Source organism: Pelmatolapia mariae, linkage group LG7, assembly GCF_036321145.2.
Source record: "Pelmatolapia mariae isolate MD_Pm_ZW linkage group LG7, Pm_UMD_F_2, whole genome shotgun sequence".
Taxonomy (NCBI): Eukaryota; Metazoa; Chordata; class Actinopteri; order Cichliformes; family Cichlidae; genus Pelmatolapia; species Pelmatolapia mariae.
The window spans coordinates 31,185,026-31,212,196 of record NC_086233.1 but is presented as its reverse complement, the minus strand read 5'-3'; the positions used below and the strand labels follow the sequence as shown (position 1 = coordinate 31,212,196).

Genomic DNA, 27,171 nt, shown 5'->3' with positions numbered 1-27,171 from the left:
GAAACATTTCCTGCAAACTTAGCAATGCTGGTATGTATTTCTCATGCCATGTATTACAGAATAAATATTAAAACTTGCCATACTGCTAATACACCCAGCACACTCATCTGTTGGCACACAAGGTACTTCATGTGTGAAAACTTGCAAAAATAAAATGCATATGCACACACACACGCACACACAGTTGGTTATAGGCCCTATGTTTTAGTAATAAGCTGGTCTGAAGTCTGGCTATAATGACATCCAGGTATGTTTGCTCTTCATTTTACACGGCTCATCGCAGCTCCAAAACAGGGTATCAGGAAGAGTGGTGTGGTTGTGTGTGTGGGGTTCAAGTATGCTTTTCTGTACACACAGTGATCACTATGTCCTTGTGGATATATGAATGGCAGTGCATGCTTGGACACCGTTGACACTGTTGTTGATGATGTGTGCATTGCCTCCATGGGATTTTTTTTTTTTTTTTGAGTGAGTAAAAGCTAATGTAATTGGATGCACACACACAAGCATGCACACACATACATACATACATAGAGTCTTCTTGTTGACATTCCAGTAGCTTGGCCTCTTTGTCTGCTTCAAACTCTCTTCTCATTAAAAACAGACCTCCCCACTCTCTTTTCTCTTTCTTACTCACACACAAACAATGTATCCATCACTCAACCTGCTCCTGCCCTACTGAAAACAAGAGTAAGACATAAGTGTGCACACTCACTCTTTCTTCCATGAGGACATAAATGTTAATTGAATTTATTCATTAGTTTAGAACGATGTTCCAAAGTAACGTGTTACTGGAATCACATTACATTTTTTAATAACGCAGTAATGTAACATGTCCTTGTACTAAATTCATTAAGTACAATTATGAAATTATGATTATGTTGTTACTTACGTTACAAAAGATCTTCCACTATCTGCATGCCAGTTGGATTGAAAGAAGAAAAGAAAAAAAACATCAAACATGCTTTTTTCTCTTTCTGCACACCTGCTTGAGAGAAACGGTGGAGTGGACTAGAGATTTTGAGGAGTGGAGATATGGACATTACTTTTTTTTTAATTTTACAAAAAGCGTGTGATGGAAAATGGCATCCAGGATAGCAGCAACTGCGTTATACTGCTAACACAAGTCTTTGCAAGTTTCTGCACAGACAACATGCTAAGCCAATGCTAGCCAAGAAGCCAGAATAATGTTAAACCTGAGTGTATGCTGACCTCAGCCTATAGCAGTCAGACCTTGAACTTCAACAGGTAATGTAGCCTCCATTTCTAAGTTTCTACAGTAGACTAACTTGCCAAACGCTTTAAAATCGCTTTGCGCTGCTTTTCAACTTTTCTTCGTGTTGTTGTTTATACGTAAAAACTAAAAGAAAAATCATATATGTGTTCTCATTAGGATAGAGAGTTGTGTTGTTGTGTGGCCTGTAGCCACTGTAGCCTGATGTCTATATCAACTGGTACTAATGTGACAATGCAGTCAGGTCATGCGAAGTAATGCAACAAGTAGTGTACTGAATTACTTTACGTAATTAAGTAAAGCACTGCATTACTATGAAAGCAATGATATGAAACCTGACATATATTTTGCACAAGTTCCACCTCTGCTTTGCGTCAAGTAAAGGTACAGCTTGTTTAAACACTAGCCAAAGTGATGTCTGAAAACAATTTTATAAAATTAAAATACAATCTTTTTTTCTGGTTTAAATTTAACTTTAAAAGAAGGTCTGATGTTCCAGTGAAACAGAAGGGGCTGTACAAGTCTGGTACAGGGGGTTTTAATATAATGACAAAATTTTCTAAATCAGCAGCAGAAGACAAATCCTTCAAATTTCCTTTAAAAGAAGACGCAATAGAGCCATATTCTGTACCACGGTGACTGTACAACTACGGTTTCAGGAGATGTAAGGGTTTTTTTTTTTTTTTATTTTGGCCACACATAAAAACCCCTCTACTTTGGCAAAGTTTCTCTAGAGTGGATTCATTTAAAATTGAAAACATCTGCCTCCAAGCTTAATGTGATATTTTCCAGTAAAAATCTATCCAATCTTTGATCAATTAGTAACTAACCAAGGTCTAACCAAGCAAATAAATCTTTGGACCTTTGGAACAATTTGTTTATCAAACTTTGTAAACTTTACCAAGAAGCATGGACATGCCTATTCACCTGTTCAAAAGCATTTGCACACTGTATTGCAGTACTGAAGACATGATAGTATGTGTGTTAATCCCATAGTTGAAGACAGGAGTAGTCATGCTTCAGATCCTTGTTGAAGTAAAGTATATTGAAAATGTCCATTTGTTTGAGCACACATGTGCTTTCATGTTTTACCTTTGTATCCTAGGCACTAATGCATCTGGCTAGAAATTAGATTTGGCTGTAGGTTATACGCTTCTCCTAAAAAAATGACATGATCCATAACTCTTAAAATAAATTCAAAAGTAACAATTTTGTAACCATAACATTTTTCTGCTCAGTATAAAGTTATGCAAGACTTGTAAATTTCCTTTTCACACTGGAATATCAATACAACCTTTTGAACAAGTGTCAAATCATTGTTCACAATTACAATTCAGAACTGACATTTTTAAAACTTAACTTCTCACAACTAATGCTGCAGAGGCTAACAGCAAAAAATTAAACATGCCGAAGTCATGAAGCATAGCTGAAGAGAAATAAACATTCAAATTTCTAAATAATAAGAGGCAGGTGTTACATGTGTCATAAAACATGACATAAATTTGACAGAAAGGTTTGGTAATTTTAGCCACGGTGGCCAAAGAGTGCTTGCTGTTTTGTTTTTATGAATTTAACAGGAACTGTCTGTAAAAACAATGAGTGCATGAGCTGCTCTATGTGAACACTAATTGCTTCAATTTGTGCACTACTCTGAAAAGACAAATGCTCTTACTGGTTGTGTGAGCTGTTTTGTTTCTATTGTGATTATTGGCAGTTAAATGGGGCAGTTAGCACTAAGGATACAAGTCAGATGAGCCCCGCAAAGACAAGAAATTACACTTCTATGTTCATAGGCACTAAAGTAATTCAGTGCGAGAGTGTGCAAAAGTCAAAAATTAATCATGGGGTTTTTCTCCTGAAAGACTTCACAACCTTCTTAGAAAATAAGTACAATGTATGAGAAAGAAAGATGCAGGAAGTGGCCAAAATCTAAGAATCTAAGAAGATGTGCTGTATGTTAATAAGTGTGAGAGGGGAGAGAAGGGGAATGCATTTCATACTGTAGATATATTTGTAAAGGGAGCAAAAGGCAGCAGAAGTCATAATTCTATCAACTGTTGTGTAAATCAAAAGCAACGCCACATATAAATCTAAATGCAATGTACAATTAATGACATTCATTAAGCACAATGAAAATGTTGGTGGAATAAGAAGGAAATGTTCCTCCCCTGTTTTAGTCAAAAAAACCCCATTGTTTCACCATATACAATCAAGACTTTTTGTATTCTGAAATCTTTGGTATTTTAAATGTGTGTAGTTCTCTGACTACACTCATTAAAAGCAAACAACACAAATTCCTTTAAATTTAGCGGCCACTATCATCAAGATTGCTTGCTTGCGGACCTTTGGACAATTCCATCAAATTTAGATTTGCACATCTGTTATTGCAAAAAAACAAAAAAACAAACAACAATCTTCAGTGGAGAAGTCCACACTGCTCAAGCAATGCTTCAGGTCAGATTGTTTTTTTCAGCTTTCACCAGTTTGTGCATTGTGAATTCATCCCCTGGGGTCACTCTGTTAATGTAATAACTCTTTTGTAACATTCTGAGGCATTTGAGGGAGAACATTTGGTGTAAACGAACAGCCAAAGCAACGCAGTCTTCACTTGCTTCACCTGATTTTGGCTCCCTGCAACTTTGCCCTCTTTCCAAACTTAAATTTAAGTTGAAGTGTTGCCATTTTGACATAGAGAAGGTGATCCAGTGCAAAATAAAACCGCTTAAATCAAAGTAGTCAGAACAAAGCCTCTAAGGAATGGTTTAAAAATGGCAGCAGTGCTACACTGAATATCTGATTTAAAATAGGTTATTTTTTGTTTTGTTTTTGATGAAAAATTCTGGCTTTTGGATTCAGGAATGCTGACATGCTGCAAAAAGAAATCCAAATCCAATAGACATTCTCACATGGATGTCCTGGGATATAGACTGATTGCAGCTTCCATTAAAAAGGAACTATAGACACAAACAGAACTAACTTATATGTGTGTGTGTTGACATGAAGATGTTTCTATAGTGTGTGTGTGCGTGGGTGCCAATGCACAATATGTGGGAAAAGGTTAGAGAGCACAAGTTCAACCAAAAGCTCAATACTGCCGTTACTAGATTACCTGAACTGGTGTGTGTGTGTGTGTGTGTGTGTGTGTGTGTGTGTGTGTGTGTGTGTGTTTGTGTTTGAGCAGGGGGACTTCTGTGTGTGTAGATAGCTCTGGTCAATACAGTATGGTTACCGATGTGATGCTGCGGAAGAAATATAGCAGGCACAGACTATTCTAAGCTAAGTGAATGGTTATATTCTTTTACACTGCCTGAGTGCCACTACCTTACCACTTACTTTAAAAACTGCATTTCTTTAGGAACACAGGTATGTTTGAAGGTGCCTACGTTTTGGAAGTATACCTTCATGATCTCATTACTGCTTAAATTAACAATAATTTCGAAATATGACCAACAGTGAATATTTTGCCAACTCTTGGAATTTGACCGTTTTTGATACTTTGATACTTCATTTTACACAGAGATATCCATAAATAGCTTATGTTTACTTCTAAATTAGAGAAGCCAGATAAATCTATGTAGCCCTTTAACATTTTAATGCTCTGACACATATGTCTTGTTATTATGCCACTTAGAGCTGTTGATATGTTTTTAAGAAGAGAGATGAAGAACCAAAAAAAAAAAAGAAAAGAAAAGATTTGAACAGGACTGTGGCCCAAAAATTGAATCGAGTGTTGAACTCAACCATGGATTTGGAGAATTGTTGCACTGTTTTAATGCTGCCACCTTTATGAGTCCCCATTAATGTGTTTGCCAGTGGGCAGATATTATAGCGTCATGTCTCAGGTTATGTAATGCCTTATGATGCACAAGAATTGAGAAATGGATTCAAGGGGATAGAAGGAAGATAGCTGCATTGTGTTTCTGTGCCCCCAGTTGTTTTCCTTTTTATGTATTATTTATTTGTATCACTTTATTTCATGACATCTGAATTTAAGTATTTTTAAACAGACACACCCTGCTCTTAATCAGCATCACCCACACAGTTTGCTCTGGTGAAAAATTCATGGCACTTTATCCAGAGATGATATTATCCTATTACTGGTGTCTAAATGAAATCCAATGACTGGTCACTTAGGCTATGACAGGACATTACACTCCATAATGACCTGTTAGCCTTAGTAGATTATGCAGTACCATGTCCCAGAGCAGCAGCATAGTTGCATCTCTGACAGTGACAGAGCAGGCTGTGGTTCTGTGTTTTGCTTAAGGGTGTATGGCTATTGTACAGAGGTGGCCTGTTATTTATTAATAATAGAATAAACTGTTTTGCAACACACTTGCATTGTTCAAGTCTACTGAAATGTAATATGAAGCCGTAAACCACTCTGCAGATTCAATTTCACTTTTCCCTCCATGCAGAGCAGTTTGTTCCTCATGAGGATCTTTGTTATTTAATATTTTGTTTCAACACATACCGTATTAGAACATTTTTTGTTGTCACAAAACAAAGACGGCGACTAAAATATGTCCTGCTTGAAATGACCTCCACAGTCTACAAATTTGCAGTCTTACGCAAGGCTACTCTGCAATGCAAATACCCCTCATGCTGTGACTCAAAGGTTCCCAAGTGGTTTGTACCCAGTGAAAAAAGCCCAAACACTAATTAATTATCACAAACAAAATGTTATGTAGTTAGTATGGTTTCCTGCGCATGAAAACGTTATCTTATGTGTGACGACACAATTTCTCCGCCACAAGCCTTTAAGCCTCTCTGGACTTTCGGTATCTCTGAGCTGTCGACGGTGTTTTGTCAGTATGATGGACAAGAAAGCTTTGGGAATTTGAATTTGAAAGGAATGGAGGGAGCCTATTGTCCCCAGACAATACAGTTTCAGGGTTTGGAGAGCGAATGGTTTTCCGTATGAATCCATTCCACCACAGGAAATCATACTACCGCCAAGAGATAGGACTGTCCTTGCACAATGTCATGGGCAATAAATATAAACACACATTCATGCGCATGCAAACACACACACACACACACACACACACACACACACACACAGTCTCTTGAGAATGCACATCCACACAAATATGCACACACTTACTCTGAGCTTCCCTTTCCGCTACAAGGACAACCAATTCTTTCAGAAATATTGTGGTGTCTTTTTTTTGTTTTTTTTTAGCTTTTGTAAACTTCAGTCATTGCTGTTTTCTTTCTTTCTTTTTTTGATACACAGGTACTGGCTTACAGCTCTGGTATACACCTTGACTTTCCCTTTAAAAAAAGTTTTCTAAGGAAATACAAAGTGACAGAGACACAAGCTCAAAGTGACAGGACATGACAAGCCTTTTTTCATTCCTTGCAACAATAAAATAAAATCTTTTCCACATGGAAAACAACCTCAAAGCAATCACAGATAGAATTCACTCCAGATACAATTTTTAAAAACAGTTAAGTTTTTACTGACAAAACTGTGAAAGGTCACTATAACAAAGGGGTTTAAGAAAATGTTCTTCCATTAATATTAATTAATATCATTAATCAAATAATTTGCACAGTTAATTAGTTTTGAAGCAGTGTGTTAGCAGTTTTTCTTATAAAATTAATTTACTGTTTTTTTTCAGTTTTTTTGACAAATGCCAATTGATCTGAAATCCAAAATTTGATTGTTTATATAAACATTAAATGCAGTTCGGCTGATTTTCTTTCTTTTTTTTCTATTGTTTTGCCTTCTTTTGTAGTTTCTGCCTTGACTGATTGCTCAGTTTTCATTCCTTGTTCAGTTGCGTCACTGCAGTCAGAATTTTGTTTTTTGTTTTCTTGTTTCATTGTGTATTTGAGCTAAGGGGAACGGTTTAAGTTCAGAGCAATGACAATAAAGTTGAGCTGAATTAAATTAAACTGAAGTTCAGTGTTATAAATGGTAATCTTTTCCCTCTGTCACTCTGCCACTTTCTCCCCACAATGCATCACACTGAAGGTCTTTCTGTCCGCAATAGATCAAATTAAATGTGTATATTTAGAACTGTTGCACCATTGAGGGCCCAAGACCCCTTTTAAGGCTCTTGTGATTCAGTTCCAATGTCTTGGAACAAAGTTTTATTGCAAAGCAACATTAGCCAAAACTCAGCTCATACTAGCAGGAATTACATTAGGTTCCTGGCAACATTAACTTATTGAACAGTCTATCAGGAGGAACTGGGGGAACTAGTGGGGGCTCAGTGATTTTAATGGCACAGCAAAACACAACTTGAGATTTAATGGGTTAGAATCAACAAAGTGGCTTTGGAAACAGAAAATCTATCTTGCAAATGGTCACTCGATTCAATGTAGGGGACATTCTGTTCATCTACGAATGAAATGCTTCTTTTAATGACTAAAATAAATTGATTTGTTAAGTTGATTTCTTTGAAATTACAGCTAGCTCTTTTATTTTTAATCAATTCTGCTAGTGTCCTCTTTCAAATGCCACAATTGTAGAACCTTTTATTATTACTTTGTCGGCAAAAGAAAAACTAGCTATTGTCCACCTTAATGTTTTTATACCTTTATCTGTCTTCTTTTTTTTTCTTTTTACAATACATTGAACTGGAGTCATAAAGCAGAGTGCATAGAAAAGAAAAAAGCTGCATTTTTTCTATTTGTAAAATAAACACTCTAGATGATACACAGCATTCTACATTTAATAAGAAATGAGCTATTGCATTACATTTAAGATGAACGGTACTGTGGAAGAAAAAGAACGCCGTAAATTAAGTATAAATAAAAATAAATAAAATGCACAACTATGTATATTCATGAGGCCTTTTACGGCATGATATACAGTATGGAAAGCAAAAGTGCTTAGGTTTCTGTTTGTATGGCACATTAACTGGCACACTCTAGAAGCAGTGCACATCACAGTATGTCAGAACCACTGCATCCTCTTAAGTAAAGTCAATAAATTGAAACTTAAAATTCCTAACCTCCCAAAGACTCAATCCTGAGTCAACCTCTACTTTTACTTCTGCTTTCTTTTCCTGACCTAATCTTTTGATTGCACACAGACACAGGTGGTCATTTACTGCACAGCAGGGTAGTGGTAAATTATACAAGTCATTATTGTGACCACAGCCAAGACAGGGTCACATACACTGCAGTCTATACTGTCGGCACACATAATCACAAGCACTGCAGAGCATGCACTTATTCAGACACACTTTAGTGTAGGGCTGTTCGATATAACGATATATATCGGATGACGATAGAAAAACGTCTATCGTTTCATTTTACGCTATCGTTTGTTTCGTGGTGTCGCAAAATAAACTGTTTATGGCAATACTTTTTCATTATTTTGATGGTCACTGTAGTGGCTATATTAATTTCCTAAAGTTCTCTCTTTCTCTTATATTTAATATAACCACACTACAGACGGACAAGCGCTTGTTTTTATGCCTTGTCGTTAGCAACAACGACGGTAAAACCACCTCGTGTCCGCTTGTTTATTTTCCACATAAACCTTTCACAATAAAGCTCAAGATCCTGTTGAGACTTTTCAAAATAAACTGAATCACGTGAAAGATGCAGAGTATTTACGGATGAGAAGCAAAAAAGAGCCGTCAGGTGCTAAAAAATAAACCTTAGACTCAAACGTTAGAACAGGCTTTTCCCCGCAGCACGCTGTGTAATAAATGCTCACAAAGAAAACGGCGGCCGTTACAACCTATGTCTAAAATGTATAGTTTCATGCATCAGTTAAAACACTTGACTCCAGGTACGCGACGCCCAGCTGGAAACACTTCACGCAAGTCGAGCTGCCCGAGATTCACAGAATTTACAGAAAATGTTACATTTTTGTGATTTATATCGTTATCGGACGATAGATGTCTTAATATCGGGATATGAGATTTTGGTCATATCGCACAGCCCTACTTTAGTGTATTTTGAATCAGTTATATACATTAATACGGACATACAGAGAAGCACCTGCACACCAGAAGACTAATGTGTGTTAACACACACACACACATATATATATATATATATATATATATATATATATATATATATATATATATATATATATATATATATATACATATATATATATACATATATACACACACATTCTCACTCACAATTTGGATTCAGGTCAGTGAAGCAATAACTGAAAACTTCCGGATAGGATTACCAGCAGTTAGTCTCTTAGTAAGTAGAAACACACACATACACAGACACACTCACACACTAGCATATCTGAAGCTTTGTGTGCGCATACCATAGATGCTCAATAGCAAAAATCTACTGTTATAAGTCTAAAATGCTGAATGCTGTCTGACCCTAAAGCAATCACATCAATCCATTCACTATTTATTTGTCATTAAACACTGGTTAACTGTGACCTGCTGTAAGCCTCATTAGACTGCACTTCCGCTAATGACTCACATTAGCCAACGCACACATCAGCATATTCATATTATTCCTTTAAAGAATTGGGTAAAGCCTGGCATGAGTGTATATGCTGGCTAGTGCAATATAATGCTGCTCAAGGGCAGCTTCACCTGCGCTTCCTCCTCCACTTTCATCTTGAGATTGTGTTTGAAACAGAGATATACAAGCAGAGATGAAGAGAGAGAAAAAGGCTGAAAAAAGTACCTCTGCAACTTCCACTTTCAGGAGTTGAATGTCAGAGATCAGGGAAGTTGTCTTTGTATGTTGAATGTTGTTAATGAAAGTAATTCTAAGAGAGGTGGAGAGGTAAAAGAAAAAAAAGACATAAAGCAAGGTCGTGAGAAGATGCAGTGAAGAAAACTTGTTGCTCATTTGAGTTCTGGTGCGGCTCTCACATATAGTGTTCATTTTCACTTCTAAAGGGCCATATCAGAAGGACTCAACTGAGATTTAGGGGTTCTACTTCTACATTCTATCAACTGTAATTTAAGAGGTTTCCGGGTAATATAGCAACATCTGTTAAGACTTATAGTTTAATATTTTAAAAATTTGTTAATATGTTACTACAAGTTTATGAGAATTAACAAAAAATATGGCAAAACAATGGTGGTTAGCCACATATTTTCTAAAATGTGTTTATTATTATGAAAATGCATTATAGACTAAACCTCAAAGTTTTATGGAAAACCATCGATACAATATTTATTTTATGACTATTTGAACCATTAGGACCTTCAGCTGCACTGCTGCCAGTCAGTGTCAGTTTTCAGGAACTTCCCTACTGTGCTCCATTAAAGCTTACAGATCTAGTTTTCAAATTCATTTATACATTTTGGGTGGAAAACTGAAAGATAAAATTTTAATGTGCATGTTATTTAACTGCTTCAGAGTTTTGGGAAGCAGCCATCAGAGAGTGATGACTTTACTGGGATTCCCAGTCAAGCTTTGATCAAAGTCTTACTGGGAATGCCTGCTAAAAGATTAATGAGTTAAGAGTTAGATGGGACAATACACATAGACACACACTAAGTCCGATAGCACACAAACAAACACTTCGACTCAGATAGCGAGATTCTGAGATTCCATATCTTGGCATAAAACAGTGATTGGTTGGAAATGGGCCATTACCAGACAGATTGTATCAGGCAGTCGGGAATCCGAAATCTATAGTGGACAAATTATAGAATATTTAGTAGTGAACATTAATGGATTCTACAGATATTTGTTTTTCCTATCTCACATTTTGTATTTTCCGGCTGAAGTGAACTTATGATATGACAAAGATTTAAATGAAAACTGATAATTTTGTTTCTCTTTATATTGTAGTTGTCTTCCAGTATTTATTTCAAGTTTTAGCCTGACAAGATATCTATATTTCCTTATTTCAGCTCCTAACACATATAAATCATTGAATAACTTTACGAGAACAAAGTAATTTGTTAGAGAAAGAAATGCCCTGTTTTCTTCAGGAGTTGGATGTGAATCTACACAGATCCTACCTCACCTAAAATAAAATAAAAAAAACCTCGAACTTTATTAAGGCAATTGCTGTGATTCTAAATTGGCTGTACTGTCCCTCTGTGTTGGTCCTGCAACAGGTTGGCAACCTGTCCAGAGTGTACTCCGCCTCTTGTCCTATGTTAGATGCCATAGGCTGCAGGGGCCTGCGATCCTTAATCGGATAAGCAGAAGATAATAAATGAAAGGGATAATTTAATATATGTTCAGGATTCCCTGCTACTTGAAAGGTCTAATCCAAGGTCAGAGAGAGATAATATCATATCATTTGAAATTTGAAAATTGCATGTCATATTTGATGTTCCAATTCATACAAAACCAATTTAATCAAAAATGGATAAATACTTTAGAAAGGAGTAGCCATCTGAAAATCAGTACCGAGCCCATTTGATCCATTATCGCTAAAATGTATTTTAGTCATTTGTGGTTTCATTTAAGAACTTTTGGTCTCAAACATGACCTAGTAGCATGTTGGGAAAAACAGAGCATATCAACAACTTCATTACTTTAAGTTGTATTAACCCAAACATTTTCAGTGAAACAAAAACATTTCACTACATTTATCTCAGGACTGTTTTGGCTATTGACCAGTTTCTTTTCTTCTTTTTCTATGTTACTTTTAGTTTTCAATGTATTCTTTTGGCAACATAATACATTTGTTTTCGTGTTTCAAAATCATGATCAAATTAGGCTACTTCACTTTACCTGTCTGCCAGTCAGTCAGACTGTAATCCATCTGCCAATCCAGTCAGTCAATCAATTGGTTGAGCTCCATCTTGAATTTAATACAAACAATGTGCCAAATAAGGAACACTGATTACTTTGAGTGCTACTCACGATAATGAGTGCACTTGAGGTTTCTTCTGCACATACATGGCTTAAACATACAAGACAGCCAGGCAAGCAGACACACTACACCAGCATCACCTATAATTTACAGCAGCTGTCTATTTTCTCTGATAACACATTAGAAAGCAGCGAGATTCCATGAATAATTGCTCCAAATGAGTTGTCTCTGGTAATTCTAAAAGTGTGCTCAAGACTTTTAGAATTACCAACAAAAACATTGCTGCTGCCATGACAGCTTTTCACTAGAATGGAACTTGTTTTAAACCTCTCTCATTTCTTTGGCTTAAAAACCTATGACTTTTTTGTTTGTTTGTGTGACTTCAATCAACTTGTCTTACAGCACATTTGTAGAGCTTTATGCAAATATACATGATCAGTTATAATAAAGTTAGTTTGCATGTCAGATTTTAATAAGAAGTCATCCTGCAGAAGATCCTACATTCCCAACCAAAAACTGCAGCATTTGCCATACAAGTGAGTTAAAAAAATAAAAATCTTTGGTAAAAAAAAAAAAAAAGTCCTTTTAATCACCCGTTTGGATCTTAATTTATGAAAATACATAGTGATATAGACAGACTGTACTGGATTAGTAGGAGATACAAGCATTAAAAAGCACCAGGTATATGTATACTGTATTTCAGTCTGACATCTTGCTTTTGGAGTGCTGCAGCTATTAAAGCTAATTACGTATGTCTAGATGAGCATCTGCACATGAATTAAATTAGACTTGGCAGTCTTGCATGATAAATGGTGAAAAAATGCCAGGATTGATTTAATTTCAGCATTTATCATGATGTATTCAAAAGAGTATGGATAAATAAGGCTGCAGTTTAGCAAGGTATACGCCCAGGCATGTTGGAAAGCCATGGCAGCGCGTGTCGAAAGCTCAAGAAATAGATACAGCTTTGACAGCTGTAATACCATGGAATTAGTGCAGGAGTTAACCTCTTACTTTCCTGCTCTCTTTTTCTCTCTCTCCTACTTTCACCCTGTTGTACCACTTTCTGTTTCACGAGTCTCTCTATCTTCCTCTCTCTCTTTTCAATCCATAGCAGTCAGGTGGAGGGTAAGGTACAGAGACTCAGCAAAGGCCAGAGATGAAGCGCACAAAAACATTTAGTGACAGTGGTGTACCAGCAAATGATGTCACGGGTGATAAATCTGCTGTTGATCACTTGTCGGATGGATTACGGAGTTAGAGAGTGGAGAAAGCAATGATGTGAAAGCAAAAAAGTATCTAGAGCAAAGGGATGGAATAATGTAAAGGATTACAGGGACTGAACAGGAGGAGAAGGATGGCAAAATTAAAATAAATAAAATAAAATAAACCATAAGGCTGGTAAGTGTGGATGATGTGGAGGCTGAATTAGAGAAAGAGGATGAAGTATTGAGTTGGGGAGAGGGGAGGATGGAGGGGGGAACAGAGAGACATAAAGACACTGAGGGAGGGGGAGAGATGGAGGGGATGATTATGAGTGGAAATGTTCGTCTCTCAATCAGGATATGGACTCCCATAAATAACTTGCCCTCTCAGTCAACAGCATGATGTCACCACATTTACTCTCACTCTCTCTCTCCTACAGTAGTTGCATACACAGAGATAAGGTGGAGGAGCAGATGTAGCTGCACTATTTCTGTCATAAAAAAAAAAAAAATAAGAGGAAAATTCAGCTGAAATGTATGCAATCTCAAAATGATCTCAATTGCACCTCATTTTCCTCACTCCATGTTTAATTTTCTTCATTTGTTTTGTTCTACTCCTTCCGCTCTCCATTGAGTGTTCTTGTGCAGTTAATTTGTATTCTCATTGTGCTTGTTCTCGGTATTTACTGTTTGAGGCACCCCATTAATGTAATGGTATTGCTTTGACTAGGGACTCTCTGGTATATCTCGGGAATAAAACAAGACAGAGAGAAAGATGCAGAGAACAGGATGAAGACGGAATGAGAGAACACAACGAAAGATAAAAAAGAGAGCTAGAAAGAGGCTTTTGAACTCATACGTGATCAATCATATAGGCGGATTCATTTTTTTATATAATGTGAGTGACTGTATCACTACTGAAATATAATAATCTGGAAATACAATAATGATAATTTTATATCTCTTTTTTCTCTTTGTAGAAATGTATTCTCTAATGCTTTTTCCCCTAACATATTTTTGGCTCCATCCATTATCATTCCTGTCCCCCCTCTATCCATCTCCTTGTCCATTTTCACAAGCAATCAAATATAAAATCAAATATCACATTCAAGGAAGCTTAACTGACACAACCTTCTCTGACCTTTTGGTCATTTATTCTGTTCATTGTATATTTTGGTGTGGATGGAGCTCAGGAGGTAGAGCAGGTCGTATACTAGTCGGAAGGTTGGCGTTTCCATCCCTGGCCGCTCCAGCCTGCATGCTCTGGGTAAATTACTGAACCCCGAGTTGCTGTCCTTTGGGTCCATTGGAGTGTGAATTTGTGTGAATGTTAGACAGAAAGCACTTAAGTGTAGAAAAAAGTGCTTGTATAAATGGGTGAATGAGGCATGTTGTATAAAATGTTTTGAGTGTTCAAGTAAAGTAGAAAAGTGCCACGTAAGAACCTGGCCATTTACCATTCAATAGATGTTTTATTAGGAGAATACCATTTCTATTGTCTGAATTTCCTTTCAAGTGTTGTTTTCTTTTTTCAATAAATAGCTAAATGGCCAATTTATGTACTGTCCTCCATATCAGAGCAGCTGTAATTACTTGCGGTGAGGACTTGTTGCTAAAAAAATAATGCACCCTATGACCAGCCATTCTCTTTTGATTATTAAGTAAATAGCAGTAAATAGATTTATTGCACATTTTGTTCAAATAATACGCTTTGTTCCAGTATAAATAGGAGGCAAAACAGATTTTACGCATTTCTTTTATTTCTCCCTTGTGCACTTTGTTCGGTGATTGAGAACACCAGCTGCTCTAAAATATCTCAAGATATTCTTTAGTCCCATCATAACCACTTATGCTGATTATTGCTGAATTCATAATCACAATGATCACAATGTTCTGCTCTTTTTTAAATATCTTTTAATGAATATTTGAATAAAATCGTGAAATACAGCCAACACATACTTGGCACAAAAGGATAATAACAGCTTCCCTAATTAATATTAGAGAGAGCTGATTAATCCCAAAGTGTTTTCTTTTTGTGGGTTAGATATAGTAGTCTTACAGCAGTCTTCCATTTAAGGCCATTTTCTCTCTTTACTTCTCAAGAGAGTTCTTGTTTGTTTCATGCCTCCTCATCTGTCTCTTAGTCTCATCTTGCGCCATCCTCTATCCTGTCTTCCAGACAAGAGCGACTTCTGTAAATGTGAAGCTTGTAACTATTTGATTGACTCAGTCTGTAGATGCTTTCTACCACTGTTTCTTATTGTCTTTGTTCAGCATGCACTGCTGTCATTAATTAGGAACTCTCAAATGGATTTCCTATACACTACATGTCACACAAACATACTTACACACAAGTACACACAAACACAGTTTGAGCCTTCCTCTGCATGTGCTTTTTGTACAAACTGAGTCAGACCAAGCAAGTTCATTCCCTCTCCATCCCTTTATACTGACTACGTATATATATATGTATATATATATATATATATATATATATATATATATGTGTGTGTGTGTCTGTGTGTGTAAGTCAGTGCATGTATGTGCTTCACTCTCACTGCCAAGAAAGGCATACCCCAGGGAATCCTGTCAGTCAAACTTTCTGGCAATTTGTCAGAGCAACAAGGCACTTCGCAATACAACCAGATGTGTTTCTGTGTGTGTGTGTGTGTGTGTGTGTGTGTGTGTGTGTGTGCGTGCACGCGCATGTGTGTATGACATGTATTGAGATACAATGTGGAGTGCAAATTGTGATACTACTTATCATCCTACCGCTTTTGTTACTTGGTTACGGATATGTGTTGTGATTCGTTTACACAGACCATATAGGCATTTGTGTGTTACACAGTATAAGACTGCTGAGCTATGGAGCACAAAAAACAGAAAATCCACAAGCACTAGAGTGCTAACATACACCCACAAATGTACAGAAGTTTTTTTCTCTCACAGGCAGAACTATTTGTTTCTAATTTCTTCCTCTTTTCATGTGTGCTATTCCTGTATGCCGTTTGTTTTCACATATTCTGTAATTACTTTTCTTGCTGCCTTTGTTTTACTTTTGTTCAACTTTTTTGAACAATGCCAGAAATTTAAGTGGAAAAGCATGATTTCTAAAATACAGCCACATTTTCCACTGAAAAACATCCTTAAAACATATTAAGTGAAGAAGATAAGCAAGAAAACAAGCATTCACTGTTATTTTTCTCCATAGGTCTCCTTGTGTTTGCTTTCTGTAGTTTTGATGTCTTCCTCTTGCTTTTATTCTTCCTATGTTCATTTTACCCTGAGAAGCTTCCATTTTTCTACTTCGCAGATTAATATATAAATCTGCAATGTCTGCTCTGCTTGTGTGTGTGTGTGTGTGTGTGTGTGTGTGTGTGTGTATGTGTGTGTGTATAAGAGACCCTCGTGACAGAGTGAAGTCATTGACTTCCTTAGACTCTTCCTCTGGGTCATCTGATTTAAACAGTCCAATCTCATTGGCTAATAAGGCAAGGCCACTCTTCTCTAGAATTGAAGTGACTCTTTTACTTCCTTTAAACACACACACACACACAAACATGCACATGCATGCACACACCCACCCACCCACCCACCCATTTAAACACATGGTCTAATTTACAGTCCTGAATCTTGGGTGAAGTCTCAAAAGAGCAGTCACTGCATTATCTACTTTCCAATTTTCCTTTCTCCCTCACAACTTCAGTGCACGAGTGCTCATGATCATCAGTTGAGCTGGCTACCTACTTTGTTGAACCAACATTTGTTTTTGAGTAAGCCTTAGCACCACATAGCACCACATAGCGTGGGGTAACAAGATGATTTGATAAGCTTTCTCTCAAAGGTTCATTTGTCTTAGACTGTTGCACCTTTGACCTCAGACCGAGTGGCCAAATGACACACAGCTCAAATCCGTAAACATACTGCAATCTTTAAAACGACTTCATGAGCAGAGAAATAGAAACAATGCAGGGAGCAGAGGCTGTAGAAGACAGTAAAGTTAACAGGGAGAAGAAAAAAAACTGTCAAACTTTCTGAGCATAAAGGAGAGGCAGAGCAGGCCTTAGAACAGAAATGGAGGAGCAAATCAAGAAAAGGAAATGCATACTCACCATTGCGAGGATAGGCTACCACCACTGCAGCCAGAACTACACAGCACAACGATGTCACAAGGTTTGCCATCTGTAGACACATACACAGCAAAGTTATCAGTGCGTGCAAGAGCCAAGGAGCCGGCTAGTGAGTGTGTCCGCCTGTCGTCCTGATTGACTGACAGACCCATAGACGCCTACAATGTAAGAGATGTAAGAGATGGAGAGATAGCTGCTTCCTGTCTTCTCTCTGTCTCTCTCAGTGTCTATCTCCCTTCAGTATTGCTGTTGCTGAAGTGGTTTTGGGTTTTTTTTTTTCGTGTCCTCCTGTTTCTTTCCCACTCCTTTATTTCCTTTCTTTACTCCTCTCATCTGCTGATATCATTTTCACTGTGTAACCTTACTCTCTTTTTCTTCATGTGCATCTCTCTCCTTCTGTCTCTCGTTGTGTTCATCAGTCTAATGGGTCCATCCTCTCTGGGATGGGCTATGGCCAGCAGCTCTTAAAGGTATAGCACACCATAAACAAACGCACAGCTCTCGTCTAAAACAACAATAATTCACGGGCACCCCTTCGTCTTACGTACTTTAGTTTTACCAGTTGAAAGTGAGGTGAGATGAAAGAGGTTTTAAGTTGCACACATCTTTTGCTTTCTCATACTTTCAATGCTTTGGTCTTTAAGTTTCATGCATTTTATTTTCCCAAAATAACAGTCTCAGTGCTCTCTTAAAATAAATAGGTTTCGTTCATTCTTGCAAAAACATTGTAAAAATGACAAATTGTGGTTATAAAAGGGGAGTTATGGTTATTTTACAGCAGCTGGCTAAGGTAGCGGGCTCCTCTAAATAGAACAATGTAGGATTTTAGGGGTAGTTGTGCAAGGTCTTTTTTGCAAACCACAGTGGTTTGATCAATCGAGTAGATCTCAGGCAATAAGTCATGTTGCCAGATTCAAGTATGGTTTTTCTTTCTGCTAGGTCAACTCAGGGGTTACAGTATGCATGGTGTCGTTCTACAAGTACAAGTAGAACGACACCAAATAAGTTGGTAAAAACAAATGTAGACATTTGTTTTTTACCAACTTATTTGCGAAGGTTCCAGTATATGATCATTTGTCTGCTGATGAGATGCTAGTGCCCCCTCATCTGCAGAAAGTTGCAAGGTCAGAGGCCAGGGTCAGCTACAACAGAGCTACCCCGCAGCAGCTTCTATGAATGCACAATCTTGTACAAGAAAAGTTGAGCTTGGTGGAGCCTTGCCAACAATGGGGCTTGAACCTAGATCCTCCCATTAAAAAGTGGCCTCTCTCTTCACTCTCCATCTACTCTCCGGTGCCTGGGCTGTTTCTCTGTCTCCTTTCCTCTGTTATGTGAGGAGAAATACTTGGCTCTCATACAGACAGAGGTTGTCTAAGGGTCCGCTTGCTGCTGAGACCTGTGGTGAGTAAGGTGTGTGTGTCTGCATGAGAAGAACACAGTGAGCACTCCAAATAGAGGCAGAGAAAGGAAAGTGAATTTCCTTGTTCTTTTGATGCGAGACTCCAGCTGTTAAAAACCTGTGTCATATCCCATTACATCTTCCTCTTTGTTTGGCTTCAGCTATTCTTTCTTCCCTTTACTTGATTCTCTTTTCTGCTTCTTTACTTCAATCCCTTTTTTTTCCTCTCCTAAATCATTCGGTCTTCTCTCTTTTCAGTATGCATCTCTTCCTCTCCCTCCTTATATCATAACCTTCACTTGCCTTGTCTCTCTTTGTTAGGGTTGAACATGAACACCACTACTCCATGTTTAAGCATCTCACAAAGGGGAAAATACATCTGCAACTACTGCAGAGTTATGCTCAAGAACATGGAAAAGCTTTTACAATCACACTAAAACAATCAGACACTGAAAACTCTAGGGGATGTTTTTTTTTTTATTTTCTTTTATGAATGACCAAAGCTGGGACACAAAACACTGAGTATTCAGACAACCATTCAATTTAGTAGTTAGCTATTTTTCCCTCTCTGTGTGAAAATGTATACCATGTTAGCTTGGGTGCCTGACATCAGTCCCAAAGAAGTAATCATCACGCTTCAGCTCAGCTGACAGTTGCTAATTTAGTGACATGGGGCTAGAAGTACTTGTTGTTCATAATGTTTTAGAATAAAAAAAAGAAAAGAAAAAGAGTGAATGACAAATCTATAGCTGTGTAGCATAGCTATGCAAGCAGAAATCTTACTCTTTTCTACACTGTTCTGTGATTGGCAGAGAGCTGCAAGTATTAGCGCTCCGAATTAGATGTTTGCACAGGTGTTGTTGTTCTTGTGGTTTGTTACCCAGACAGAGGCTATGCACAGTGTGAGAGATAAAACCAATGATGCAGTTATAAATTCTGCTGCCACGCCCCGCATCACCCCCAACTCCCATTGCCCAGACAGCCCAAGCATATCCGTTGTTAACAAATATCCATAATAACACAATAACTAGTGAAGACTGGTAGAAAACTGTATTTGGGACCGCACTACTGAGAAATTAAGGGGGATAATATAAAATGCTGTCCTTTATTCACACAAATCACAATAAAAAGGACAAAATGTGGTTTTTCCTAAAGAAAATATCAGATTTCCACTTACGGAAATCAATCCACTTATGTCTTTAAATGCATGGAATTCAAAATGTATTTTTTTCCTTTACTTTGTTGCAGTTTTTAATGATGTTCTTTTATATAAAAATATATTATATGGTGAAAAAATTTTAATGGGACAACTCTCAAAGAGTATACCAACCCCTGTGGCAAAAATGCAAACAATATACACTCAGTTTGCTATTTAGCCATCATCGTACCAGTTTTAATTGGTCCAACTACGTATTTTGGGGGATTTTCTTGTCTTTACACAGCTGAGCTGAGACTGTTTAAATGATACAGTAAAAATGGAAGAAAGTCTGTATAGTTATTTTCATTTTATCTGTGATGGCTGCATGTTTGGTTTTAAGATTTTGACAACCTTCTGTTGAGTCACCTGTTGAATGCTGCGTTGCACTGCAATTTTTTACTTAACAGTATCGACTTTGCATTTATTTTTTTGTGGTTATGTACGTGTGTGTGTGTGTGTGTGTGTGTGTGTGTGTGTGTGTGTGTGTGTGTACGGGTTCGTACTATCCTGGTGGGGACCAAAATCTGACTTTTACTATCCTGGTGGGGACTTTCTGCACCGTGGGGACCAAAATCCAGGTCCCCTCGGGGTTGAAAGCAATTTTCACACTCAAAATGCGGTTTTACTGTCAGGGTTACAATTAGGTTATGGTTAGGTTTAGGGTAAGGGTTAGGGTTAGGCATTCATTTTTAATGGTTAGGGTTAGGGTAAGGGGCTAGGGAAAGCATTATGTCAATGGGATGTCCCTACGAGGATAGCAAACCAGACATGTGTGTGTGTGTGTGTGTGTGCGCGCGCCAGCCAAAGATTAAAATAGTGACTGAAAGTTTGCATGCAAAGATATGATTGAGAGATTGTGTGTTTGTGCCCCTGCACTGGAGTTTCTGTTAGTATATATGAGTGATTGGCAGCTCATATGTATTTCATCTGAACAGATATTGAGGAGAATGACAGGGGGTGAAATTAAAATTGCATCCCCTGTCACATCATCACAATCCCCATCTCTGCTCTTCATTTTCTAAGTGCTGGTTTGCTCATCAAAATCCAAATGACGTTTGTGTGCCTGGGTGTTTGCATGCATTTAAGACTATGTGGGTTCAAATGCTCCAATATGTGTGTCTATGCTCGAAACCGTGGGGGTATTTAGCCCGTCTATCAGAAAACAATACAGTTTTGAAATCTGACAGCTTCAGATCGTTCACATAATGACAACCCATGGGCGGTTAGAGCTGCAATCACACAAACTCGGTACAAACTCTCATGCCTTCATTTCTCCATTCCTACCTACCCTGACTCACCCATTTCTACCCTCCGTTTTCCATTCTTATTCCATATTTATTTATTCATTTCTTATTGGAGGGGAAAGGGCTGAATAGGCGTGATTCTTTTGGCTGCTTAATTAAAATATATAATTCATCTGCGTCAAATGATTTTGCCTCTGCGCCTTTGTGGAGTCCGATTTGGGAACATTTGCATTTAAATTGGAAAGCCAGGAGGGAAATACACTAGGCAGGCTAGGTTTGTGTGTAAGTGGAGATAGAAGGCATCCTTCTGTTAAAGAAATACACATACATTATTATTAGTATTAGTATTAGTATTAGTATTTTTGTTACTTTGGTCCAAAAATGTCCGAATTCAAACTACTGTGGCTGGCCAAAAGCTACAATAATGTATCTTGTAACTGAAATGGTCCTCTTAGAACTTTGTGATCCCTTCACAGCAGCATCTTCAGTCAGTAAGGCGTGCTTCTCCATGCCCATTAATTTGAATTCAAACTTAATAAACCAAACGCTGACTGAAGTATAGATGCTATATTGTTTTTTGTCTCTCAAAAATAAAGTGTCCAAATTCCTCCTGTCAGCAAGCTGTCAGAAATACCTTATTGCAAATGTGTCTGCTGTTCAATACAACAAAACTGAATCAAATTAAAAGAAAAAACAGCATCCCCCTGAGTAACATATAAGTCGTTTGTTTTATACCAAGGGAAAAGAGTAAAGCTATCAACCGTATAAGGAAACCTAACAAAAGATGACGGTTCCCTGCTGTCTGTAAATAGTTTGTTCTTCTTCTTGGGAGATATCCACCATGTGGGAAAATGAAGCCCATTCACTTGACAACATAAACCCAAAACAAATGATTTAACTTTAAATGGTTATAGCTACCCATCTTTATTCAGTGATTCCTGCAGGGTATGTAGTGCATTGAGATTTATGGATCTACGGGCAGTTAAAGAATATATGATGCTGAGACAGTGGCGCATTATCCAGCTGGAACCTAGCTAAAGGTCGGATGCTGAAACCAGCGTGTCTGGCACCACAGAGCATGTTAAATGTCTGTGAAATCATACCTTACCTTCCCTGCTGGCATTATATACTAACTCACAGTAACACAACTCACCATCTGGAGGAATAAGCTGCTCAGATAAACAGGAAAGGCTGCCTAATATAGAAGAAAGAGTGTACAAGACAGTCAGTCACACCACCCTTCTCTTGCAGCTAGAATATAAGGCCTGCAAGAGGACTAGTCTCTTTAAATCCAAGCAATTTAAACAGATACATGCAACCATAATAAATTGTAAATGATGGCAGGAGATCCAGAAGGAGAATTTGACAATGACAAGGAGAAAGTTGAACATCTCCAGATAATTGGATATTCATATAAAGTAAAACCTTGAAACTCTAAAGCAAGGCATCATATCCAGGAGGTACACTTGTACTTTAAAAAAATCCTTTCTTCAGAAATACAACCCCTGCTCTATCTGCCATTTAATGTACTTATAATATGACTTACTTTTGATAATTTGTCCTACCTTGGAGCAATGATAGAAAAGCAGAGTTTTTATTTTATTATAGTCTTTTTTTCCTCCAAGGGGACATAGATAAAGTTTGTGAATGATATCTCCTGCTCAAAAATAAGGAAAATATGTATATTAAAATATATAAATATATATTTTATGTTCCTTTAAAAAAAAAAGCAGCCACATGGCATGTGAATCAATTTTGGGGCAGCAGGGTTTATGTTGCTAATTGGAATTTTCTCCAAAGGGTGACAAAAGTCAACAAATTGTTTTAAGCAACAATTAGTTGATCAAACCTCTCTACTCCCAAATTTGTGACTAGTGCACTGCAGGGAAAAGAAACTTCAATGAAAAAGCATAGCACCACCTGATGCTGTCTTTCTGTTTACAAAAAAATTACTGCAGTGTGTAGTTTTTCATTCTTATTTTTCTAATTTCAGAGCAGATAGATAGATAGATAGATAGATAGATAGATAGATAGATAGATAGATAGATAGATAGATAGATAGATAGACAGACAGACAGATAGATAGATTTTCTTGCACATCACCTATTAGTGGCACACACTTACACTCAAACACAAAATCACACATAACCATCACCACTGTAATTTTTAATTCCCTGCTCCCTATACAGTAATACAAGTTCTTCATTCCCATAATGCATTGATTTGCTTGGCAACACTAATTCTCTCATCAATCATGCAGAGTTGCTGCAGATTATCTACAATCACTGGGTGGAGGATGGATATGGTGGGGTGGGAGATGTTTAGCCTGATAGTGTGTCTGCTGGCATTTTGGCTACAGTGTACACACATGCATACACACACAGTTGGCATTTGGTGCAAAGTGTTGATAGCTGGATGACTGTGACCTTTTTCACAGTCGCTCTGGCTATAATTGCTCACTAAAGATACCGTCAATCGTGTCTCAAGAGGTAGCAGGGGTTGAGCCCACAATCACACACAAGTGCACGCATGCAGTTCCTTGTGCATGTGGATGACAGCATTTAGGTCTAAGTGATAAATTTAGCAATTGATCACATGTGACTGCGCTCAGCTGGCTGAGATTTAGAGGACCTGAACACGTCAGTTACTATGTATCATGTGTCCTGCTGGTGCTGCTGTTGTGGTGATCTCCCGTCACTAAGCTGGACTGTCTGATGTGTGTTAGTGTTTTAGAAATAGCCAAAAGCTGCACACTTACCAACACAGAGGCACGAGCTGCTGTTTTTAATCCTCCGAATATTATTTGTGAAATGTTATTAACAGCCGGAAATTAAACATTGAAGTCTAACTCATTAACAGAAAGGAAAAACAAAATAAAAAAACCCCAAACAGTCCAAACAAATCTAGCACTTGGATGCATGAATGGGACTCACCCTATTTATGTCAGGTAACAGATATTTGAGGTGTGCTATGCGTATTGTATGCATGTGTATGTCTGTTTTTGCCTCCACCCAGCCATCTGGACCTCCTTGTGTGTGTACAAGTGGATTTTAGGTGGTTATAAGCTCTGAAAAAACACACAGTTACCTCCAGCCCTCTCACCTTTGAACTCTATAAGTGTATCAAAGCTAAGAAAACAGTGCACTTTGTGTGTGTGTGTGTGTGTGTGTGTGTGCAGATGTGTGTGTGTGTGTGTGTGTGTGTGTGTGTGCAGATGTGTGTGTGTGTGTGTGCAGATGTGTGTCCCAGCTTTCTTAAATTCTATCAGGCTTCCGATAGTGGGTGTGTTCTCCCCTTTGCGAACTGGGAGCTTCCAGGAGCTGTGCAGCATGTGTAAGAGCGGTATGTGTGTGTGTGTGTGTATGTGTGTGTGTGTGTGTGTGTGTGTGTGTGTGTGACAAAGGGAGAGTGTTATGTATGGGCTGTGATATTCTGAACAGAGGTGTTTTTACAGAGAGTTAATCAGAACCAGGGCTGAGGCCTTGCACAACTGGGTGAACACCACACACACAGGAAATAAAAAGCAAAAGTCACTTTCTAATTGCTTGTATGACAGAACTGTAACTGGTAATTTCTGTTATGCCAGGTTGTTATATGATGCAACTTAGTGAACGCTAACATAAGATGTGCAGACATTTCAGCCAATATATATGTATGTGTGTATATATACACATTTAGATGGGGAAGATACAGTCATGTAACTAAGAAAGTTTTTACAGGACTTTTGCAGTCCTCTGAAAAAGGGTAAGTAGCAGCCAGGAGCACTAATTTCAGTGAATTAGATTAACTGATCTTCAGCAAGTGTGACCACCTCTATAAAAGCAGCAGTTTTGACAGTTTGCTGGTCTGGAGCATTCAGGTGGTGTTAACACAATCTTTCCAGGAAATGATGCCCCAGCATATTCACCAAAAGGTCAGAGTACTCATAGAACTCACAGCAGTACTCATAGAAGCTGCCAAAAAAATCCAAGGGCTACTTTTCAGACTCTACAGGACCTGATTTGCTTGTCAAATGTTAAAGTTTATGTCAGTACAATTAGAAAAAGACTGAACAAGCTTGACTTGTTTGTAAGGGTTGAGGGTTACCAACATAGGAACAGGGTTTAAGTTTGCAAAATTGCATCTGAACCAAGTCTTCTGAAACAATGTCCTTTAGACAGATGAAACCAAAGTGCCCACAAAGCACATCATCACATTTGATGAAAAGCAAATGCAGCATATCAGAACAAATACCAACTGTCAAGCAAAATTGAAAAAAGTAAAGAATCAAGGTGTTGCAATGGCCGATCAAAGTCCAGACCTCAACCCAACTGAAAAGCTGTGGTAGCACCTTAAGATAGTCATATAAACAAATTCCCACAAACCTCAATGTACTGAAGCAATGTTGTAATGAAGACTGAACCAGTTCATCTACAATGATGTGAGAGACTGAAAAAGTCACACTGAAACAATTACTTAAAGTTGGTTCTACAGTCTACTGGATACTTCACAGGAAACTCTTTGTGTTTTTTTACATGACTATATATCCAGGTCTGTCCTGGTATATGTTGAAACGGTGTGTGATTCCTTAACCTTCTGGGAAATGTGTCTTCAAAAACAGTCAAAGTGACATCTTCAAGAATAACCTTTACTAATGACGGGCCTCATTTACTAGTAGTGTGCATGGGTCTGTGCCTAAATCATGCATACGAATACTTCACACACATATATGTAATTCCGCAATAATAACTTTCTGACACTGTCCCACAGAAGTAAGTTTGTTTTTTTTTTCCTTCATTGCAGTGAGTTTCTCATCTCAAATGACATGCTACTTGTCTGCAATCTGCTTTCTTTTTGTTATATTCGGTTAGCCTTTTTTCATATCAACTTTGATTCCAAACTTCTCTTTTGCTGCTTTTTTTCTTTTTTAATTAACTTCAGCACCCCAGTTATTTCAGCTGGAGCACAGATTATTTATTTATTTTTAAACTGTTGTCACTGCAATGAACACACTTCGGAAAGCTGCCCCTTCTCTGGATTCCTGCTTGGATGTCAGAAATTATTTTTTAAAGTTTCTCCAGTTTGTGCAGGATTATTAAATGAAGCCCAGTAATCTTGTTTTAACCAAAAAAATAATAGGATGATTTTGAGACAGTAATATGCATATTTAAATCTGTTTTCTACCTTTTTTTTTTTTTTTTCAAAAAAGTACATTATTCAATAATTTTTCAGAGATCAAGTAGCTATAGGCATTATTTACTATTCTTATCATTATTTACTGCTATAATAGAATTTTACTTACTTTTTAAAAAATGTATCAATCCCATTCATAATTACACAAAGCTACATATCATTACACATATGCACCTATGCATTCAACTGTATTTGTTTCTTATAGATTTTTTATATTTTAATTTGTTAAAACAGTTCATCATCCTTATTGGCCCCAAGAAAAACAGTTGTAAGATTTGTAACGACTAACTTAAATTCACCCGAAGCTTTGCTCTCATAAAGTCACACTCAACTTACTGATGCAGAGTTTAACCAGAAGTCTTTTGTGACATGTGAGTAATAATTTATAGATCACTCAAGAGCACACATTCCTAAGGGTTAGTGTGATTAAGGGTTTTCCTCTTCCAAAGCCAGCTGATGTTATACAGGGAATAATTGCATAGGGAATAGGCAATAATTACACTGACCAGTATGCAGGCCAGTCTCTTTTAGGCACCCCTCCCTTCAGTAATGAAAATAAAGAATAGCAAAAATATTCAACATTTTCCATAAAGTCAGATAAGTTCATGGTCCAACTTTAGTCTGGGAAAATGTTTCTGCACCAATGCAGCCCAAAGATACCATAATGATAGAGGTTCAACAGAGTCTCAGTGGCTCATACTGCTGCCTTACAGTGAATGAAACCAAATTTTTTGGTACATTACTGAAAGGGAATATTTTAAATTCCCACGAGAAAATATATTATAGATTATTGTTATTTTTTGTAGCAAACATGTGTAGAGGGAGATATGAACATGTAAACACGTTTTCCC

The 27,171-nt window shown here is 37.5% G+C and overlaps 1 protein-coding gene across 3 annotated transcripts in view; it reads right to left on the bottom strand.

The window, feature by feature from the left end:
* The window catches only part of cntfr (ciliary neurotrophic factor receptor), a 201,328-nt gene that overhangs the window by 104,079 nt on the left and 70,078 nt on the right, over positions 1–27,171 (bottom strand). Inside the window, exons 1-2 of one of the 3 annotated variants that reach the window (XM_063480831.1) lie at positions 17,673–17,726; positions 17,290–17,359 (exon numbers count right to left, since the gene is read on the bottom strand). In XM_063480831.1, coding sequence (XP_063336901.1) covers positions 17,290–17,359; positions 17,673–17,723 — 121 coding nt within the window. In that variant the 5' untranslated portion in view covers positions 17,724–17,726. The other 2 variants (XM_063480833.1, XM_063480832.1) reach the window with 2 other exon arrangements.